This window comes from Brachyistius frenatus, unplaced genomic scaffold (assembly GCF_029030835.1).
Source record: "Brachyistius frenatus isolate BFR_SWC_R1_liver_20210118 unplaced genomic scaffold, ASM2903083v1 Contig_93, whole genome shotgun sequence".
Lineage (NCBI taxonomy): Eukaryota > Metazoa > Chordata > Actinopteri > Embiotocidae > Brachyistius > Brachyistius frenatus.
In genome coordinates, this window is record NW_027210692.1 from 1,435,606 (window position 1) to 1,456,489 (window position 20,884).

Consider the following 20,884-nt stretch of genomic DNA (forward strand, 5'->3'; position numbering starts at 1 on the left):
AGCTTTGCTCAACGCTCATCTGATCTTTCCATCACGCTGCATGGACAAGCTTACAGGCTTAGCATACCTCAAGCCGTTATTATAGCAATGGAGACGGAGAGAGTGAGTGTGCATTTAGAGAGGTCAGGACCTGTGTGTGTGTGTGTGTGTGTGTGTGTGTGTGTGTGTGTGTGTGTGTGTGTGTGTGTGTGTGTGTGTGTGTGTGTGTGTGTGTGTGTGTGTGTGTGTGTGTGTGTGAATCTTGTCACACAGTAGCTGCCGGAGTTTTTTTTTTTTTAATGTAGCACCCTTTATTGTATTTCGTGGGTCGGCGGTAAGAAGGCTGAACCAGATGCAGAATCATCCTATACATTAATATAACATGATCCCTTACAGGAGAGCTTCAACACGCAAAAACTAAGAATAAATATATTCACAACTGCCTCTACTATTGGTAGGAGATGAAAGCATAAAAAGGTACCTCCGTAAAAGATAATAATCGATAGTTGATAGAAGTGTCTGTCGTTTTTTTTTGTTTTTTTTTTACAAAAAAAATGCCTTTGCGTCCTGGTTTTTTTTGTCCATTGTTCTTTTTTTGCCATTCAATTTTCCTCTGAGAAATACTTAAAAATCAATACAATAACCTCTGTGCCTTTGTCCCATGAAAGAAAATGTGGAGCAGAGGTCCTTGTGGCCCCATTAAGTCTGGCTGATTAAGAAATCCAAAATGCATCCATTGCAACAATGTCCTTCTGTAAATAGGCCTTCCTTTGTTTTGTCTTGCATTTCCCCAAAAAAATAATAATTTCTGTATCCTCTCCTTCATAAAAACAGAACCTTTTTATAATTTCACACAGCAACCAACTATTCCTGGATAAGTCCTTCGTCATAGCCCTGTAAAAATTCAACTGGATAAGCAAATTAAGTTAACTGGATGAGATGGTGAAAATGAACAGAACTGCATACAAACAACTCCAATATTGACTGGGTATATTATCATTTTTGGCTCATCCAGGGAATGCAATTATTCTGGCGGGTTTTGATTGGTTTTCGTCTTGAGTCGTCCATCAGCGTCCCATCCATTGGTAGTCAAACCTCTTTGTTTAGATAAATAGATCTGTATTCATAGAAAAATAAGCATTGACCACACTGCTGGCTGTTCATTGCTAAGGCACTTGGCTGTTTTCTGTTATTTCTCTTCGTCTTGCTTTGTCTCGGTCATTTCTCCGTCTGACGTGTCCACCCAGCCCGCTCCACACCTTCTGGCTGCCACAGTTTATGACTCTGTGTTTGATGTTTCAAAGAGCTGGTGTGTTTCCCCTCCACGCTTGTCTTTTGAGAGTGATAATATGAACATTAACGCCCACTACCACCAACACCACCGTGCTGTCTGCCGCTAATTGTGGCGCTGAGCAGAGAAACTGAGCCTCAGTACTTAACGACTGTGGAGGGGGGAAATGCTGTAGCAGCTGCAGCTGAAGTTTTACCTCCAGGCAGAGATCTGGGATCAGCTAATCCTTGCCAAATACCAACCTATATGCCAGTAGTGGGGAAAATACAAACTGACCTCAGCTTGTTATCCAGGAATAAACATAGTGTGTAGTGTAGTCCCACTCCCCCACAGGCTCCACTCAAAGCCACGCCAACCTCTGTACAGGAGTCATTGTTACTGGATGATTCATCACCAGAGAGGGAGATGATGAGGAGACAAGAGAAGAGGGGTAGCAGGAAGAAGGAGGAGGGGGAGGAAGAGGAGGAGTGTTAAAACTGGTAAGAGCGGTCCAGCACCTCCATGTAGTCTGGTGTGGTTCTCAGTCTGGCTCTCTGCTCTCCTGCTCCCTGCTCGCTCTGGTTGCCGTGGCTACCACCTGCCGTGGAGCTGGCGGTGGTGACCACGAGCGTTTGGTCGGGCCTTGCGTCCTGTTTGGAGTCTTGAGGGTGGGGGTAGCGGGGTGGGGGCCTCGCGTACCTGTCTGGCAGATCTCTGAATTCGGGGGTAGGGAGTCTGAAAAGGCAGTCCACCAGTTCCACCTTCGGGGTGGGGCCCTGGCTGTCGATCACCGTGGGACACAGGATGCCATTCCCGTGTAGGCTGGCAAGCGGGCCCATCGCTCCTGTGACGGTGTTGATGGGCGATGAAGACACCTCCAGAGCCCACTCCCTCTCTTTCTCTGTTGCAGAGCAGTAACCCCCCTCGCTCTCCTTCGAAGCTGCAAATGTCTGTTGCTGCTGCGGTCGCTGTTTCACTGCTGCGTCATGCTCCTCTTTGTAGATGGGGTTGCCACACATGTGTGAGGTTGCAGCGGAGTCAGGACCTTTAGACGCAGCCTCCGGGGGCAAGATGGTGTCGTAGACATGGTTGTGTTCGGGCGGAGGTAGCGGCGGCGTCTCCGGGAGCCCGTGGTGATGGTGGTGGTGGTGTGTCTGCTCGGTGAAGATTCCACACTCCATCTGGATGCCAGCCAGGTCTACCTCTCCCTGGCGACGAAACGGCAGCTTGTCCCTCCTCCTTAGGGCGTAGGCGATTAGTGCCGCTGCCGCAAAGAATGCGGAGACAAACAAGACGAGCAGGCTGAGCACTAACACTGACAGAGGGATTGAATCCTTCCCCGGGGGGATCAAAGGTCCCAGCCCTGAGCCGGGGTATCCAACCGATACGCCTCTGTCTGTGGCTGTGGAGGTCGCTGTCTGCTCCTCCTGCTCCTGGTCCTCCTGGGGCTCCAGCTCGGGGCAGAGCAGCTCCATGGAGAGGGAGCGCAAGTCCACACCTTTGGTCTTTTCCGGGGAATGGCACACCACCTCTCCCACCACAACCACCGCGCTGAGCCCCTCCAGCCAACGCTTGAGTGGAGCTGCTTCACAGTTGCACTCCCACGGGTTCTGCTGCAGGTCCACCTGGAGAAATACATAACACCACAGCACGCTGTCATTGCGCAATAGCACTCTAATTACTGGTCTGCCATGCAATGCAAATTCATGAATCACTTTGTGGAATGTAAACAAAAATGGATGATTATGTTGACACCCTTGTGATATACATTAGTAACTTGGTAAACGCCTGTAACATTGACGAATAAGCCAGTAGCGAGCACTCTGCTAAGATGTTTTATCTGTTATCTTTCTGTTTCAAGAGCAAGAATTTATGGAAAATTAGTTTTCCAGCATTTACATAATAGAATAGAGCTCTTCACAATGACCTGTTCCACTTAATGCTTTTAAAAAAAAATATGTCGGTGATTAAGAGCACTGAATAATGTAAATAATGTCATTATAGGGTCATCAAAACCATAAAGTGCTTCCATTTCCTGAATGGCTGTGCACATATTCTCAGTTTTCAACTCGCACCACCTACAAGTGCTCTCTCCAAAACCCTGTTCACTCATCTACTACAGCAGGTTAGAGGAAAATTTTAGTTTACAATAAAGACCACTCAGAGTTTGCAGAAGTGGTTGTTCACAAGGCTCACCGGCGGGGTTTTTTCTGTGTGACAAGGATGTGAGAGTATCACGGCACTTTGTTTGGAACAATAGACGGGATGTGATGAAACTCTCCCCTGTGCTTTAATCTAATAGGTATGCGCGTAAATCAGTTTTCTCATTGCCAGCTATTGATTGCGTCTCCGAAAACAAACTCAAATATTCACTTTGCCACTCTTTGAAAAAGCTAAAGCAGATTATGCACAAAAAGGGAATCACTTACATCATGTCGTATTGTCTGCAGGACTGATCTGTTCCATATCTTTTGCAATGACATTGGCAATGAAAGCTGATATTCTCTCTGTCATACTTCCAAGGAGCTTGCACAAATGTTGTCATGCTAATTTGGTTAGGACATCTCCCTGGCTTGCAGAAATAGATGGATGCTTTTCAAGATGATTCAGCATTGCTGCTGTGGGAGCCTTGGTACGGCTACTTCCCCATGCCTCACACCGAACAACCCAATACTCTTTCCCTTTATTGAAGTAAACCCACTGTGGGCTTTTGTGTGGCTTTCATTATGACATAATTGCGACAGGGGGGTGAGTAGAAACAACGCTCAGCTGCAGTTTTAACTCTGTTCGAACACGTCCACTTTATTAAAGGCCCACTGGAAAGTGCGGTTTTCCAGGTTCCCGCATTACTATGACACATCTGAGCTGTAATGGGACATGGACGAGCAAAGGGACATTTAAAAAACAAAAACAAATGCAAGAGTTTGTTTTTTGCCATTTCATAACGACAATCTTACATCTGGTTTGAAATTCTTGAAGCATTTTACTGTTTGTTTTCATGCAGATCCCCAGGGCTCTATCCCCTTCTCTTTTGCGAGCATCTGTCCAACATATCCAACGCTGTTTACAATTTATACGCCTGGTCACATAGTGTGTGATTTGCTGTCAACTTGTCAATCAAAACTCTGCTGTGACGGGAAATTATAGACCTTCAGTTAGCCCGACAGGTGCTAGTTTCAGGGAAGACAAGAGTGCTTGTGTGATATGTTTTGTGAACACAGAGGCTTGTCGTAAACGTATGCACTTACAGAGTTGCATAAAGTCTGTTAATTATGAAGAGGAGGGCCCTGACCAAACCAAAGTCTTCTTTTGATGTTACCCTTCTGAATGCAGCTCTTACTGTTTTAATGTAACCTGTGATGATATGCAGGAAACCCCGTTCTCAGCCTGACTGGAATACAAGTTTTAGAAGCAAAGGGCCCTGCTAGAGCTGCAAAAGAACATATTTGCTCTTGTGAGTTTTTATCATTATGATGGAGATCAAAGATCAAGCAATAATTGTCAAAAATTTACTTGAGAGCCATTAAAAATTCACATCAGGGGAGAGATTCAAAGTGTTTTCAGCGAGCCGTGTGTCATCTAATTGATCACTCTGCCCAAACAGCAATATCCTGTCAGTCATTAGAATGGCTCCAGTTAGTTCACAGAACAGAAGTCAACAGAAGCAGGTTTTGGAAGTTCTGGTGCGGGGGTTTGCGCTGTAGTCTCTGGTAACGAGATGCCCCTGAGCTTCCGCTTGCCAAGCCCTCTCCACACTGATGAATGTGCCTCATTGTCTTCTGAATAATACACAGTGAACATGAAAAGAGCGCATTTGAAGAAGAATCTGCAATATAGGCAGAATTTTGTTTTTCTGAGGAATGTGTATACTGGAAATGTGTCTTTGTGATTGCAGCATATGTGAGATGTTTTACATACAAAGCCAAGGAAACACATCAGAGTGGTTCACTCATGGATGCCTACACTGTTATATTTCATCCGTTTGTGATGTTGAGTTCCTTCCTTTTTTTGAAGTGTGGTAATTTACTTTCATTGTGTACTCGCTCTTGCTGCATCGAAGTCTTCTAACTCAGATAGTGATTTCCCATATTTCCCACAACGACTTGAACAACCCCTCGAGAAGGAGCATGAACTTGTTCAATCCAGCGGTTTGTGTTTCATGTAGGTGGAGAGAGAGCGCTAGTAATAGCAAAGAACGAAGAGCAAGAGTTTGTGGTCCATCGAGGCTTCTGTCAGTGGAGAAATTGGCATCTCTGCCTCAGTGTGATTGCTGAACATCAGTGCAACATGGTGAGTCCAGAAAGAAACCCTTGATCTTTAATTCTGAGGGAAAACAAACACTGGCTTTTAATGCTGCTGAATTAGATATCTGGAATTTTTTCTGTGTTTCACATGTGCTGCAAAGTGTTTGTATGTAGACATGACATACGCAGCATGTCTTGACTGCTACCTCCAGAAAAAAAACAAAATGCACCCACTAATGGAGCTATCATATTTTAAATCTTTTTTACATACTAGAAAAAACAATTAAGAATCTACTTCTCACAACTGCTGAATACAGTTGTAATAATAATAATATATATTTTACATATATCATTCATATATGTATTATAAATAATCCAATATTGTTGTTATTAATTCTCATTATATGATTGTTTTGTGGAAACATTATCATGTTTAAATGCAGTTTTTATGTTTAAATAAATAGTAATAACTTAAATTGATCATGATATAGCATGATAGAGTGGGAAGAAATGTGTTTCATAAATATTATGCATTTTTGTTCCTTTGAAAAGGTCTGGGTGCAAATGCATTTAACATTAACAGTAAATATAAAGTCTGTTACTAATTATGGCATATTATCCACCCCTACACATAATCAAATATGAGTAGTTATTAACACTACATTACTCTTCTCTTAGTGTAGTGAGGATTCTGCATTTATTTTCCAGTACAGCTGCAGGAGTTAATTTGGCATTTAATGCCAAATCAGTAGAACAGAGGCAGACAGTCAATGAGACCAAAGTCCATCTTCTCTTCTGAAATAGAAAACATATCTGTGTGCTTGCCAGAGGGCTGGTCAAACTACACAGCAGCTAAAAGCCCAGTAATTTCAGAGGCTTTTACTGAGTATCTCTGCTTAAAACAGCTGTGTTTTAACGGAACTGTGCACAAATTGTTTTCACTGCATAAACAGAGAGCGACTGCTGTTTTTTTTTAATTTTTTTTTATTGTTTTGAGAAGATTTAATCGGAAGAGACTAAATGCATATGCTCTGAAGTCGAGACTGCCGTGATTAGTTGTTTTAATCTCGGTCAACTGGTCCCTAACCTTAACCTTAACCCTCCCACACTGTTAAAAACAATCCTGTGTGCTCGGCCCATCAAGGGCGTTTAGTCTCTCCAAATTTAATGCACAGGATGTGCAGCCAGCCAAAAATAATGGATATTACTTTTGCTTATCAGTGTTAATGCTATTAATGTGGCTTACCCTAACATTATTTATCATATATTAACCACTTAAGACCACTAAACTAAATATGAGCTGTAACATTAGCCAAAACTCCTCTGCTTTATCTGATAACAGTGAGCAGTGGTGGAAGAAGTTTTGAGATCCTTTTGTAAAAAGAAAACACATTAAAAATTCTACTGAAGTAAAAGTACATAAGTATTTGCAGAAAACCTTTGTTAAAACTACTGATTTGGTCACAGTTTTATATACAAGGACAGCAGATAAATCTGAGGGGTTGTCTACAATGAATACATTTCTGATGAGTATTTGAGGGGAAAAAGCACAATTTAGTGGAGCTGTTCACAAATGATAAACATGTTAAATATGTCCCTAATTCTTATATTATCCATTGGGTCAAATCCTCATCTGAAAAGTGCTGGCAAATAAATGTAGTGGAGTGCAAAGTATAATATTTTCCTCTGTAAAGTCGTGGAGTCGAAATCAAACGGGAATGCATTAGTAAAGGACAAGTACATCAAAATTATACTAAAGTAAATGCACTTAGTTACTTTCCACCACTAACAATAAGTATATGAAAGTGAAACTATGAAACACTATGCTGATTAAAATGATCTAGTTGAACTTATATTAGCTTATTGTATTGCGATCACATCACCACTGATAACATTATGCGCTGCCTTTCTCTGTCTTCAGTTAAATCTGTGTCAGGTTTGAACTATTTTGTTCATTTCAGTGCAGACCAGACACAATACATTATTCTGCTGAAGAGCTCGATGAGAGGACGAATATCACTGTCAAATCTGAGAGTGGTATCAATCTTCTCATCTAATTCTCTCCCTCTAATAGCTGCAGCGACCACCTTTTTGTAACGGGGTTATCACATCACTGATTGTTTCTGTGGCTTTTGCTGTCTTTCAATAAGCTGTTAACCATGAAGTGCCATATAGAGCTGAGCCAAGAACGGCGCTTCCAGCCACCAGTGAGAGGAATCTCTCGACTGCTAAAAGCTCACTTGGTCAGCGACAGTGATAATTCAGGAAGTCATGCTCTTTGCCATGAGACAGTCGGTCTGGCACATGGAGTAACACTGACCGGCAATTTTATAGTTGTTTTTTTTGTGCACTTTAAAAAGCAAGATATGTTGTGTTAAATGGGGTGTGGAGTTGCTATCAGGTACATTTCTTGCATTTGCACAGAGCCAGGCTGCCTGGGCCCTCAATGTTTAATTTTTTTTGCACAAAGTCAACCGGCTACTGACTCTTAACTTCATATTTAACATACAGATACTATAGTGCTATTGAACTTAATATCTATTGCTGGAACACAGTACGGATTCCCCTTTAAAGATTCATGTGTATTGAACACCCCAACGAAATATGCTCAGCGGTTGAATCCCACTGCAGTCGGTGTAGTCGGATGAGGTACAAACACACATGCGGGTAAAACTGATAATCGGGTGAAGCTCTGTTGAGCATCACACTCACTAGTTTCCTGTGAAATTTGCCCCTGGTGAATACTGTTATTTTCACCAGCTTTTCCCGCCTGCGAATTGGTTTTCTATCTGATCACATAAGGTGAACCGTGGCCATGGGCAAGTTTCTTCATTACAGCTGGCAGTGATGAGAAAGTGCCACTCTAATTCACAACATGTTCTTTGCATTTACTGACAAAGACATATGCATTCCTTAACCTATACCCATCTCTGGCATCCACTCAGCTGCTGACTCACCTCACTTGATTTCATAATAGTTTTTTTCATCGGCTCAGTTGCTCTTGTGTTGCTATTAATTTTGTTGTTAAAAAATTATACACACTATAGCAATTCAAATTTTCTCTCTAATGTCAGACTAATGATTATTTTTTTAATGGCATGACATCAGGCAGATATTTTTCATATCTTTATATACAGTAAGTGGGTGTAACTGAATAATCCTGCTCTTGATGGTGACAATGACTCTAAGCTATACGTGCTGCTGTTTTATCAAAATGGACTGCTTTTTCTTTTTTGCAGCAGCAGCAGCAGCTGTGAGCTAAACCCAGCTTCCATCTGTGTTACCCTTTGATTTTACTGTGCAAACTCTGGCTCCAAAAACACACGCCGGCGCCCAGAATTCCCACTTCCCGAGCTTCAAACAGGCCAGCAGTTAAGTCAACAGGTGATATCATTGTCACATTATTTTCTGCAGTCTACGGGCAGCGCTAATGTGGCTTTGTTGAGTAATAACAACCCTGGTAAATGAATGAATTCAATTACTGTGGCACAGATTTTAAGCACTACAATGGTAACACCGCTGGGCTTTATGAATATGGCCTACTGTGTACTTCCATTTGGTGAATGCTCTAATGCTCTTGGACATCAGAGGTGTACAACAGAAACAAAGACATAATACACTTGTGCACGGTTCCTCCAGCTTCATAAACTAGCGTCGTCCTTCCCCTGAGCAAACATTTAGAAACAGCATCTGAACTGCCAGCCTCACCCACACTACCTAAGATCAGGGATTTTTCATGGAGCCAAGTGAAACGGAAATACACAATGACATCCAGGCTAATCTACACCCACCTTACCTCATTCTACTCTGGCTGTCTAAGAAAAGCCCGGTACACTAAATTTGCTGAAGTGAGAGGAGGCAGGATGAGCAAAATGTAATACCTCGAGTTCTGTCCTTTTTTGGTGCTTTGTGTGCACAGCCACCAGCCACATAATGCTGCAGTCAAATGTGTGAGCAAACAAATTTAACACGTACAGTAGTTTTTTACATCCTATTTACTGAATGGTGCATTAATTACAACCATGCACAAAAATTTGAGGGGTTCAGCTTTCTCCTGTTTAGCTCCCCATTTATTAAGACCACTTATGCAAATCAAGTCAATTGCAATTTTCCAATTAGAATACCTGAGGCGCAACCATGGGTCCCACATGCCGCAGCAGAGCTTTCAAAACAACAGACGATGCAGATGACAGAGTAAACCGCAGCTGTGCCAGAGGCCAGGAGATTGAGGGCTGCCAGAAGTTTTTAAATGCGGGTATGGCTTGATCCAAGATTTCAGCTTGTTTTGTTTATTCCATCAAGCTGTGATAATGTCATGTGTCTTGGCAATCTATTAGTTCTTTTAATCACATCGCCTCACATTCGAAATAAATATACTCTGTATAATTATGCACATTTTTGTTTAGTAAATCAACGGGGGTGATCCAATTCAATAATCTCCACTTTTTTCCGCCCTGCCTCTGTCACTCAACAAAATGCATATTATTTAGCCTAAATTTGCTAAAAGCCTGGTGCCAGGTATCTGACTCATTTACACGCACAGGTTAGCAGATCAGAGTTGTTGTTTTTTCGAGCATCCATCTGCAGTGAAACCACTATAATCATTCAGCAAATACACGCAGTAATATATTGGTTTACACCAACCTGTACCAGTCCGGTGAGGTGTTCCAGCACGCCCTCCATAGGAAGCTGCAGAAGGTGGTTGTTTCTTAGGTTGAGGCGAGCCAGGTTAACTCTGGAGAACACACCGAGAGGGAGGCTCCGGAGTAGGTTGGCGTTAAGGAACAACAGCTGGAGGGACGGCATGGAGTCGAAAGTGCCGCGATCCACTTCACAGATCTCGTTGTACTCAAAATATAGGTACCTAAAGACGGCAGAGGAGAGGGCTGGGTAACAGTGTTTACATGCAAAGAGACTAAAGAGAGACTGTGGGAACGGAGAGATAAATGGGCCATGGCTATGTTAAAGTTAAAGCTTTCACTGCATCTCAGCATTTTGTGATCTAATTCAAACTGCTCCCTGTGAGAGATGTTATAAATAACTTACAGACACATTTGTTTGTAGCCGAGCCCTCCCCTTTAAGAAGGTGGCCTTGTCGGTAATGGCTGATGTAGGTCTAGTGGGTACTTGCTATGAGAAGTGAGTGACTCTTGAGTGTGATAAGTAACATTAGCATTACGTAGCCGCAGCCACTATGAAGCGCATGCAGACAGCAGTGATTAAGTCACTGTAATCAGCCCTAAAGAGTCTAGATAAGCTCAAGATTCTGGATTCCACCTTTCTAAATGTTCTGCACCACATTTGTCGCCCCAGAAAAGGAAATAAAGGCCCAGTTAATGCAACGTCATGACGGTGTCTCTGTTTCTTCTCATCACTGCAGAGTGGCTCCAGACAGTAAAGGCTATCGTTACCAGCTACCAGCCAGACTAGAGTAGAGACACGACCACTCTTAGGATCTGAAAAGGTGACACATTGTGTGCAACAGGCTTTGTGTTTTTGAATTCTATGCACCTTCCACCTCGTCTTCCTCTCTCTGTCTCTCTCTCAAAAGCACTCACTGAGGGGTGCAGGTCCTTTTATGACCTGACTGTCAATAATCTATTAGTAGCTTAGACAGAGACACTATTAGGCTAGGACACTTTGTTGAAATGAATTAAGAAAATGTTCTGTGTCCTTGCTGGTCGTCCAAATAGTTATTCCTTTTGCCGTTAGCATTGTCGTTAACAGGCGGCTCGCTTTCTGTATACGGTTGTAAAAGTTCTATGTTAAAAGTTCATTGGTATAGTTTTGTATTTTTCTTTACTGTAGTTTAGTGTTAACAGTATTAGCCCTAGAACTTTCTCTGATGCCCCCAAACAGTTTTCTTCAAATATTGAAATTGATATCATGAATGTGGGACGACTGGTCGACTATTGGTTTGAACTTACTACTATTACTTGACTGGGTTCATGTTTATGTTGGGGGAAGCCCTAATAATAACTGTAAAAATACATGAAATATAATAACTTTTCAAAGGTCAATAAGAGTATCTTTCGATCTGTCTTAACTTTGTACAAATAAATAATTGTCTCTTTAGAACACAGGGTGCATTTTCACACATTTCTATTTTAAAGTATTGTGAAGGCAGGTCTCCTGCACCCCAGCATGAAAATTACAAGCATTAATATTCATGCTACAAAGTCATAACAGAAACTGGATTTAATCTTCTCATTCCCTGTTCACAGCTTATAAACTGATCAGTATCAAATGACATTGTGTAATTTTACACTGATGACTACTTACACTGGCCTTGGCATGCCTGATTATCGTGGTAAATCGTATTAAAGAATCTTTGAATATATGAGGGTTTTTTTGTTTTTTTTAAATTTAATAATAATAGGAATCAGTGAGGAGTATAAATGGAGACTTTTTCCTGCATGCTGGTCATCCAATATCCTTCCATGGCTGAAATAAGTAATATATCTGGTTTAAATTACTTATACCGCTCCTCTCACCATTAAGTCACTAACAAAGGCTAACGAGAGGTTAAGAGGTAGACATTCTGAGTGTCCAGAGAGGATCATTATTATTGATTAATAGTCAGATTAATGGATCTGTAGATTTTCTGAACTCTGTCTTGAAATATTTTGACAACGGGGCTGAAAATTAAAAGCTTAACAATGTTCTGAATCTGAAGGTCACGTGACACAAACCTTCTCGTTCTTTCGATAGCAGAGGATGACTGTTAATCTGTAGTCTTCATCAGTGCTTTAATTCACTGAATACTGACCACTATTTGCAGAGGAATTATCTTTGTGAGCTTAATCTGACAATGATACACATACGTGTCACTCTGCTTCTTAATATAAGCCTTTTTCCAAAACACAAACTCCTGGCATCATCCAAACGTCTCACCGCCTTATCAACACCTCTGTATGCAAATACAAAAAAAACATTAATTTTCACGTTGTCACTCATACCGGGCTCACGCCTCAAGTGAAGCATGCCATCAGGCAGCGTGACTAACAAATGACACTCCTGCAAAAGAATAGGCACCTTTTATTTCAATCAAAGCTCCAGCATAATGGTAATCAAAATGTTCTGCTCCGTGCTATGCCAGTATCACAGTGAAATTAATTTCCACGTACTTATAAACAAATCTCTAAATACCTAAGCTGACATGTGGTTTCAGTTTACGGATTTGTCTGAAGTGCCGTGAAGGGGGCATGTTTGAAATGCTGCGAGCGATCCTACCTTAGGTTCTGCAGCCCCAGGAACATGTGCGGGCTGAGTCTCTCCAGGTTGTTTCCGTTCAGATAGAGGCTCCTCAGGCTGGTCAGGCTGGAGAAGGCCCCTTCCTGGAGGTAGGAAATGCGATTGTTCCCCAGGTGAAGCAGGTCGAGGCTGGAGAAATTCCAGAAGTCTGTGCGGTAGATCCTCTGGATTAAATTTCCACTCAGGTAGAGCTTGCGTCCGTTGAGTGGCCGCGGTGTGAGCTGGGACACGTTGAGGAAACCGTTCTCCTTGCAGTTGACAGTGAGGCCCAGGTCTGTGATGTGCAGGTTGCAAGTGCAGCCCAAGGGACAGATGATGGGGATGGGGGGTCTTGTTTGGTAACCAGCCACAGGGGGATTCTGGTTGGGCATCAGACTGCGAGGCGTGGGCGATATTCTGGAGGGTCGAGGCCTTTTAGTCGGCCTCGGCTGCCTCTCCCTGTCTTTACGCTCTGCTGAGGAAGAGGACGACGAAGTGGAGGACGTGTGAGTGTTCTGGCGGGAGCCATGCACCATAGAGGAGGGTTTAGTCGGCCTGGCCCGCCCGGGATGGGAGTTGGGTCTAGAGTTTGGGGGCAAATGCTGGGGTTGCGATCCCGCCGATGGACCACCCCCCTCCCCTTGTAGCTCTTTATCCGGCAGGTCAGCACAGAGTTCCTTGCGTGGGATTTCTCTCAGGTCCTTCCCGTGAAGGTGGAAGGGATATTCGCATGTAACGTCCCCGACTACAGCCGTGTAGGGGATCTGACCCAGCCACTGCTGTAGCTGCACCGCCTCGCAGCCACAGTTCCAGGGATTCTCCTCCAGCTGTAGCTCCATCAGGGAGCGCCCGACGTACTCCAGGGTCCCAGCATATGCCAGGCTCTTCAGACGGTTTCCCCGCAGGTCCAGATGAGTCAGAGACACAGATCTAGTGCAGGAGGAGGAGGGGGGGGATAGTTAGCTAGGTTAGATGAAAGGACAATGTGATAGTAAGAGAAAATAAAGGTTCACGCATTCCATTGCAGAGAAATCTGTTTTTCATCTGATGATTAATCTGTCTTTTATGATATGAAATTGTGTGCCACAGAAACATTAATTCAGCAGCACAGAGTGACTAATTGTGTCTGACACTGATATTTCTGCAGATCAGTCCTGGCATAATTAAAAAGATTTGCAGCAAAATAATCAGAATCTAACCTGAACAGATGAGCAGGCAAGACGGGGATCAGGTTGTCATTCAGGATGAGAACCCGCAGCTTGTAGAGGAACCTCAGAGCACCGCTGTCGATTCGTTTGATCACATTGTAGTCGGCCTGCAGGTAAGAAAGAGAAAATGTGATGACCATGTAATTGCTCAAATTGGGAAATAGACTGAACAGATAGCTTAGGCGCTCTCCATGTGAGAAACGCGCAGAGAAGTCGAGAAGATTGTTTCACGCAGGCCACCTGCTAGCCGTTTCTGTCACCGCTATCTATTGTAACCACGCGGGCAAATTTGTCAATAATTCTGTCAATCGTGTGTAATCAACACGTTCTATTTCCCCCATCTTACCTGGAGGTATTCCAGAGCCTCTAAGCCGGCGAAGGTGTCATTTCTGAAGACCTCCAGCTTGTTCTCGTGGAGGTACAGGCGTCTCAATTTGGCCAACCCGTGGAAGGCTCCCACTCGGATGTCCTGGAGTGCATTGTTGCCAAGGTTTATCGACACTGCGTTGCCAAGGTGCTGAAACCCGTTGCTATAGAGACGCCTCAGAGAGTTCCTCTGGAGGTTGAGTTTAAAAGGGCGGACCCATGACTGTGACACCTGAATGATTAATTACAGGTCTGATTAGTTATCTTATTAATTACATGAATTTAACAGTTAGAAATACCCACGAGCCACATTCGAGACAGGATATTAGACTTGGAGATACGGTATAAGATAAATGACGGCGCAGTGCGGTTCCACGTGCACGGCCAAATAAATGAAAAAAGAGTGATACCTGGCTGACATTTGTGAAGCCCCGCCCATCGCAGTGCACGTGCAGTACGCCTTCTTTGACCTCGCACGTGCACGGCTCAAAGCACGGTTCGTCCACTTCCTCCTCGGAGTTGTCCACTAGAGGGGTGTGTGTGGAGGTGGGGGTAGGGGTTGGGGTGTGCGACGCCCGGGACAGACACACACACCCCAGGGCCACCGCCAGAGTGACCCACTGCATCCTCCTGCTTCTTCCTCTCAGCACAACAGCCTGGGGCAACAGCCCGGCATCGGCCCTTCACCGCACTGCACGGTGACGTGCAGCACGCAAACATGCATACATTCAAACAGACACACAAACACAAACACACACACACACACACACACACACACACATGGTTAAAAGAGGGCAAACAGACAGGGAGGCAGCAGCAAAAGTCAGCTCAGGATGAATCAGATTGATGATACATCACAAGCATACCAAAGCAGGCAGAAAATACATGTTAAATCACACAGATTGTGGTGCCAAGACCAAAGAATAACATTAGATTGGAATAATGATAATGACACAGTAAGAGCCACACCATGGTAAACATGTGTAAGATGTGCTGTAATCAAGAAAACAAGGCTTTAAATATTGAGGGATCCCACAACCAGGACAGGCCTGATTTAAAAAAAAAAAAAAAACAACAACAACAAGCTTAGCAATCTCTCAGCTGCCACAATGTTGCTTTTGAATTAAAAATTTAAATACTGACATTGAAAATGCAAAAACAAAGGCCCACACATGGGCCGTTCACCTGTGAATCACATTTTATCATTTTCAGAGTGGCTTTTTTGGACAAGTGGAGGGGTGGGGGCGGGGTCGGGGGTGGGGGTGGGGAAGCTTGTGATGAATATATTCATCTGTATTCTCAAATGCCCAGTGAAGCCGAAATGTCACGCACGTGTTGTTTTAATGTATGCAATATGAATATGGGTAAATGCAAATCAGATTCATAATGTTTCTGTCTAATGAACTGCTCCATTTAATAAGATGAATAGCAATCAGAGAACAGAAGGACGGGGCACAAAATACCCCATATCATCAATCAGCGAAATGTGTTATCATCAGGTTATCAACAGCTGTCGAGTCCTGTCATAATCATTATTGTGACAATGACAGCGGAGTGAAAGCTTCACTGTGAATCAAAACTCCTCAAAATGTTTCAAAAGGGCTGATGTGAAGGCAATGCAGGAGCATGAACTGATGACAGTCGTGCTGCTGCTGATGATGATGATGATGATGGTGATGATGAGGATGAGGCTCGCATTGAAATAACAACAGGGAGAATAGAGTTGCAGTGGTCCTGGCAACAGCAACAACAACAACAAAAAAAAGAAAAACAGCTGAGATTGTGAGTCTTGCATGGGGGGATACTTCCTCTCAAGTCTTAATGAGATCTAAATTGGATAAAGCATCTCGATCTGCTCATACATTGTTGAACACCGGCATGCGAAATGCAATAATGATCATGATGGTATGGTAGCTGTAATCATACAGCAATAATCTAGCATCAGCGAGTTAGACAAGGAGGCAGCAGTGAAAACATCACCGCCTGGGAGAGGAAGAGCAATCACAGAGATGATTATGACGGGGAGAGATGAAGGGAGAGGTGGAAACGAGAAGAGCAGGAAGAGGAGGAGGTGGAGGAGGAGGAGGAGGAGGAGGAGGGGTAAAAAATGGGAACAAGGTGAAGGAATGGAGTAAAGGAGAGGCAGACGGATAAAGGAAGCGTAATGGGCAGAGAGTAGGTGCAAAGGAAGAGGAAATGGGTGAGCCGGGAGAGAGGAGTGGGATTGCATAAGCAGTAAAAAGTCAGTCAAGGCTGCCACTCAGGATGAGAGCTCACAGTGAAACAGCTGAAATCTGATATTGATTACATCAAAGCCCTCCTCTCGCCCTGCACACAATGTACGCCCGTCTCACAGAGAAGCAGCGCCGGAGCCAAGTTTCATGCGTGTGTGTGTGTGTGTGTGTGTGTGTGTGTGTGTGTGTGTGTGTGTGTGTGTGTGTGTGTGTGTGTGTGTGTGTGTGTGTGTGTGTGTGTGTGTGTGTGTGTGTGTGTGTGTGTGTGTGTTGAAAACAATGTGAGAAAGGTCAAACCATCTCCAAAAAGTATGCTTTTATAGCCTGCCAAGTACAGACACAGGTAGCGAGACACGTGTAGATGAGTGTGAGCTTTTGTAACAATCCAGTGTAATACTGCAATACTTGTTGGACAATCTTACAAAATATTTTTTTTTTTTTTTTTAAAAAAGCACAACGAGAGGAGAAAAAAAACATAATTTCTCTGGGTAAGATGTGGACACCTGGCTAAGACCGTTTGGAGCATCTTTCCTTCACAGGACAATCTAGGCTAACACGCTGAATAGTGTTTGACAAATTGGAAAACAATACGAAATGCAACCCATTCGGATTCCCAGTGGGTCGTTTTCATCCGAGAAATGCATTGTTTATCGCTGGGCCCAGAGCCCCCTGTATAGAGGAGATCAATACTGAGTTCAGATAGACCACTGGGATCCGTCCTGTTAAGATTCTGCTTTGGTGGATGGCCATCTCTCCTTAATGAGAAGAAACACAGTCAACACTCAAGCCTCTTTCTCCAATCAGCCAAGTGGACTAGTCAGCAGTCGGCATAGCTCTGCATCATTATGGTAACAAGCAACGAAAGGACTTACGCGTTGACTGGTGACAGCACAGCAGAAAGCTCTATCTGTCAGTGTGTCTGCCTGTGTGTCCGTCTCTGTCCTCATGTCCGTCTGAAGACAGGCCTGACACAGGTGTGGCTTCCTTTCACTGTCTTTTTGAGTCTCTCTGACTTTTTTTTTTTTTTTTTTTCCCCTCTCCTCCTCCTCTCTCCTCTAGACCTGCACACTGACGCAAGCGAACTAGAGATGACGGTCACTGCTTATTCTTCACCATATTATTCATGTCACATAATTCCTGTGTCTACCTCTCCGTCCTCTCTGTCCGTCAGGATACACACTCACCAAGCTTCACACAGGCTTTTACATGGGCCCCTGCTCCCAGCACAGACCCGCACTATCAGGCAAGCAGCAGCATCACTGATCAAATGTATAGTCCTATCAGCCCCGGATAGCTCACAGCCCTCCAAGAAAATCAATTAGCCCCGAACATTACAGCACACAAATTGTAATAGTTAGCAGGAATTACGGCATGACCAATTAAACAGCCTAGTCATTAACATAACCTATTAAGACATTTACCAGCCTATGTATGAAAATCCTTGGCAGAGTAACGCAATCCAATTGCATTCCTCATTGTCTGTCTCTCCCCACCAGCCTCTCTGATCCACACAGCGACGCTTAGCAGAGCAGGGATGCGGGTAATACTCACTCAGTCCGCCGCCAAAGAATTAGGGAACGACCGAGAAAACACTTTAGAGGCTGACTGTCGACATGTCGTTCACATTCAGCCGCACTCTTCTCCCTCTCTCTCTCTCTCTCTCTCTCTCCCTCTCCTGTAGCGGCTGAGGCGGATGGGGAGGGAAGGGGGGTGGGGGGGACCACAGCAAGGGAGGGGGGGGGGACGTGATAAGACTGCAATGAGGTGGAGGATTAAAAAAAAAAAAAAAAAAAAAACCGAGAGAGAGAGAGAAGGAGAAAAAAAAAAAAAACCGAGAGAGAGAGAGAGAGAGAGAGAGAGAGAGAAGGAGAGAGAAAAAAAAAAAACGATTGGCTTTAGGATGCAGGTCCGCTTCTCCACAGTGCAGCCCGTGGGAGCTGCGGCACTGGACCGTTGAACAGGCGTGCGATGCGCGGAGTTGTAGCCTGCGTAATGATGGAGAATCCTCTCTTCATCTCGAACACAACTGGGTAATTCATAGAGGAGAAAAAGGGGGGAGACGCAGGCGCCGGAATTAATCATGCAATAAGGCGGCGCGCAACTGCTCGTTTGTATATGAGGCACAAAGCGCGCGGGGTGGGTTCTTCCTCACCAGAGGAGCCAGTTCAGTTCCTCATCATAAACAGATTACGGAAGACAACAGTCACAGACAATGGGCCCCATAAACTTTCTCCTCACGTTATCCGCGTGTGCGGAAAAAAAAATACCCCGACTGTTCAGCTATACCGACAATAATTTATAATCTCATTAGTTTATTCATCTTTCCTCTTGCCCTTAAGCACCGACGGATTTCGTGAAACCGGTGTGTGTTACCATGGCGACTCGTGCCAGCTGGCTTTCGTCGCGCACATACGCACACGCGCGCGCTCGAGCACGCACACAGCACCGGGTCGGGAAAACTGTGGTGACTTTTATGAAGGGAACAGCGGAGATTACAGCGAGGCCTGGAAGTCTGCGCGGCCTACATCAAAACACCTGTCTTGCCAAACGGAGTTGGTGGGCGCAACAGATGCCGCCGCGGAGATGGAGAGCAAAGACACCAGCAGAATTTAGCTCCCCAGACCGGCTAATCACAGCCTGCTTAAGTGGCTGTTGCTCCATCCATACTTCTTCTAAGTGGCAGCTATGGAGCCCCCTGTGAAGCCCCAGTGGACCAGTGGCACGGTCTCCCTCAAGGACACTATGGTGCTGAAAACATGCATGCAAAAGCGTTAAAATATCAGTCAACCAGTTTCATGGCTATAGGAAAAGATTTAATAACAACATGTCTTCCACATTACTGAGCTGAAAGTTCAATTTTCAGTTCAATTTCACATTGATTTCAGCGTGCATTAAGGTGAATCACCTTGAGGAAATGGAGAGGTGCATCTCTTCCTCATTCAAACTCACTCTTTCTCTCTCTCTCTCCATACTTCTTCCTACAGCAGAGGAGGGGAAAACTCTCCCTGGAGATTCCTATCAGACGGTTCCAGTAATATCTGGGAGATGTAGATGATGGTTATAGATTTCAGGGCTCTCAGGTGCATTAGTCTGTATTACAGCCTCCCCACAAGGCTACTTAATGCTTGCAATGGAAACAGGCTGGCAGATGCAGGGCATGTATGCCCAGCCACATGCACACATTTGAGCCCCATATAACATGCCAAGATACTACTTCCATCTTTGTAATTGGTGATCTATGGCATGAAGTAATGTGATCCCAGACCTGAAGTTGTACTATCTACCTCAGAGTGTAACAATGCCCGTGACCGAGAATCTGGGTGAAAAACACTCGCTTTTCTCACCGTAGTGTTGTTGTTGAACCGTGGAAGCTCCCTAAATTAAGAAAACAAACGGAGAGGAACTGGGAGAAGACGGTTATCAGGCACCATCAGATACCTGCGTGACTGTTCTCCAGGGGCAGGAGCCGCTCTGCGCACATTTATAAGTACTTTTTTAGAGTGTTGACGGGGCATCTAAAGTAGGGGATCTATTTATACTGGCCTAGTGCTGTCTGTGGAGCTGTCCAGTGGTGAAATGGATGGGGATTCATGCTGTTTCATTTCTCCTTTTTTTCCTCCTCTGCTTTCTCCTTCTCCAAAGCCTTCTCCTTTGTCCCATCTGATTTATTTCTGTCAGATCATACTAACATTCCTTCTATACCTTTCCTTCTTTACGGTCTTACCTGGATTCTTCTGTGGGCTCCTGTCAATTCAGACTGGTTTACATGTCATTCTTTCTTTGAGTACATCCCTTTTGTTTTCCTCTCACTGCTCACTGCCTCTTCTCTTCCGCTGAGGACAAGTGGTCATCCCAATTTTGTAGCTCTCTCTCCAATTATTCTTTTGCTCACAAGATATCCACTGGGACTGGCCAGCACGCATGAATGCACACACACTCCAGACTCGAGGACAAGCAGGCACACTGACAAGAGCAAGAACTTGGATTATTCCTCTCCCCTGCCAATCCATGGGTCAGAAAACCTCCTTAAAGCTACATGTTGTTCACATACAGCTGCACCATCCCTTTTGGTTTCTGTTTGGCCTGTACTGCCCCCAGTCTCTAGTTACTCAGTGGATTGAGGCAAGCAGAAAGGCAGGCAAGGGCACCCTGCACTCAGTGGGAAGGAGTAGAAAGCAAGTGGAGGAGAAGAGAGTGACAGAAGGAGCAAAGGGGGGGGAACCAGGCTGTGGGAGAGAAAGGAAGACAATGAGCAGTGGGCATTTGGTGTCTGAGTCTGAGATGCATCGTGAAGAGGGAAGTGTGTGTGTGTGTGTGTGTGTGTGTGTGTGTGTGTGTGTGTGTGTGTGT

At 44.4% G+C, this 20,884-nt stretch overlaps 1 protein-coding gene across 2 annotated transcripts; it reads right to left on the reverse strand.

The window, feature by feature from the left end:
* Positions 1-238: 238 nt before the first annotated feature.
* LOC138627919 (SLIT and NTRK-like protein 3) lies at positions 239-18,187 on the reverse strand. Of its 2 annotated transcripts, none has more exons than XM_069710561.1 (7): positions 18,086-18,187; positions 14,711-14,991; positions 14,281-14,532; positions 13,926-14,041; positions 12,727-13,656; positions 10,138-10,357; positions 239-2,874 (listed from the first exon to the last, which is right to left on the reverse strand). In XM_069710561.1, exons 2-7 carry the CDS (start codon positions 14,924-14,926, stop codon positions 1,741-1,743), a joined length of 2,868 nt encoding a protein of 955 aa, XP_069566662.1. In that variant the 5' UTR covers positions 14,927-14,991; positions 18,086-18,187; the 3' UTR covers positions 239-1,740. The 2 variants fall into 2 exon arrangements, with proteins under 2 accessions (XP_069566662.1, XP_069566663.1); XM_069710562.1 differs by having other exon boundaries at positions 17,956-18,187.
* Positions 18,188-20,884: the final 2,697 nt, after the last annotated feature.

Excerpts from the sequence above, each read along its gene's own strand:
- LOC138627919 (XM_069710561.1), bottom strand. The coding sequence starts at position 14,926 with ATGCAGTGGGTCACTCTGGCGGTGGCCCTGGGGTGTGTGTGTCTGTCC. Across the intron at positions 14,533-14,710 it reads GCTTCACAAATGTCAGCCAG|GTGTCACAGTCATGGGTCCG; the intron begins GTATCACTCTTT and ends TTAATCATTCAG. Across the intron at positions 2,875-10,137 it reads ACCTCACCGGACTGGTACAG|GTGGACCTGCAGCAGAACCC; the intron begins GTTGGTGTAAAC and ends GTATTTCTCCAG.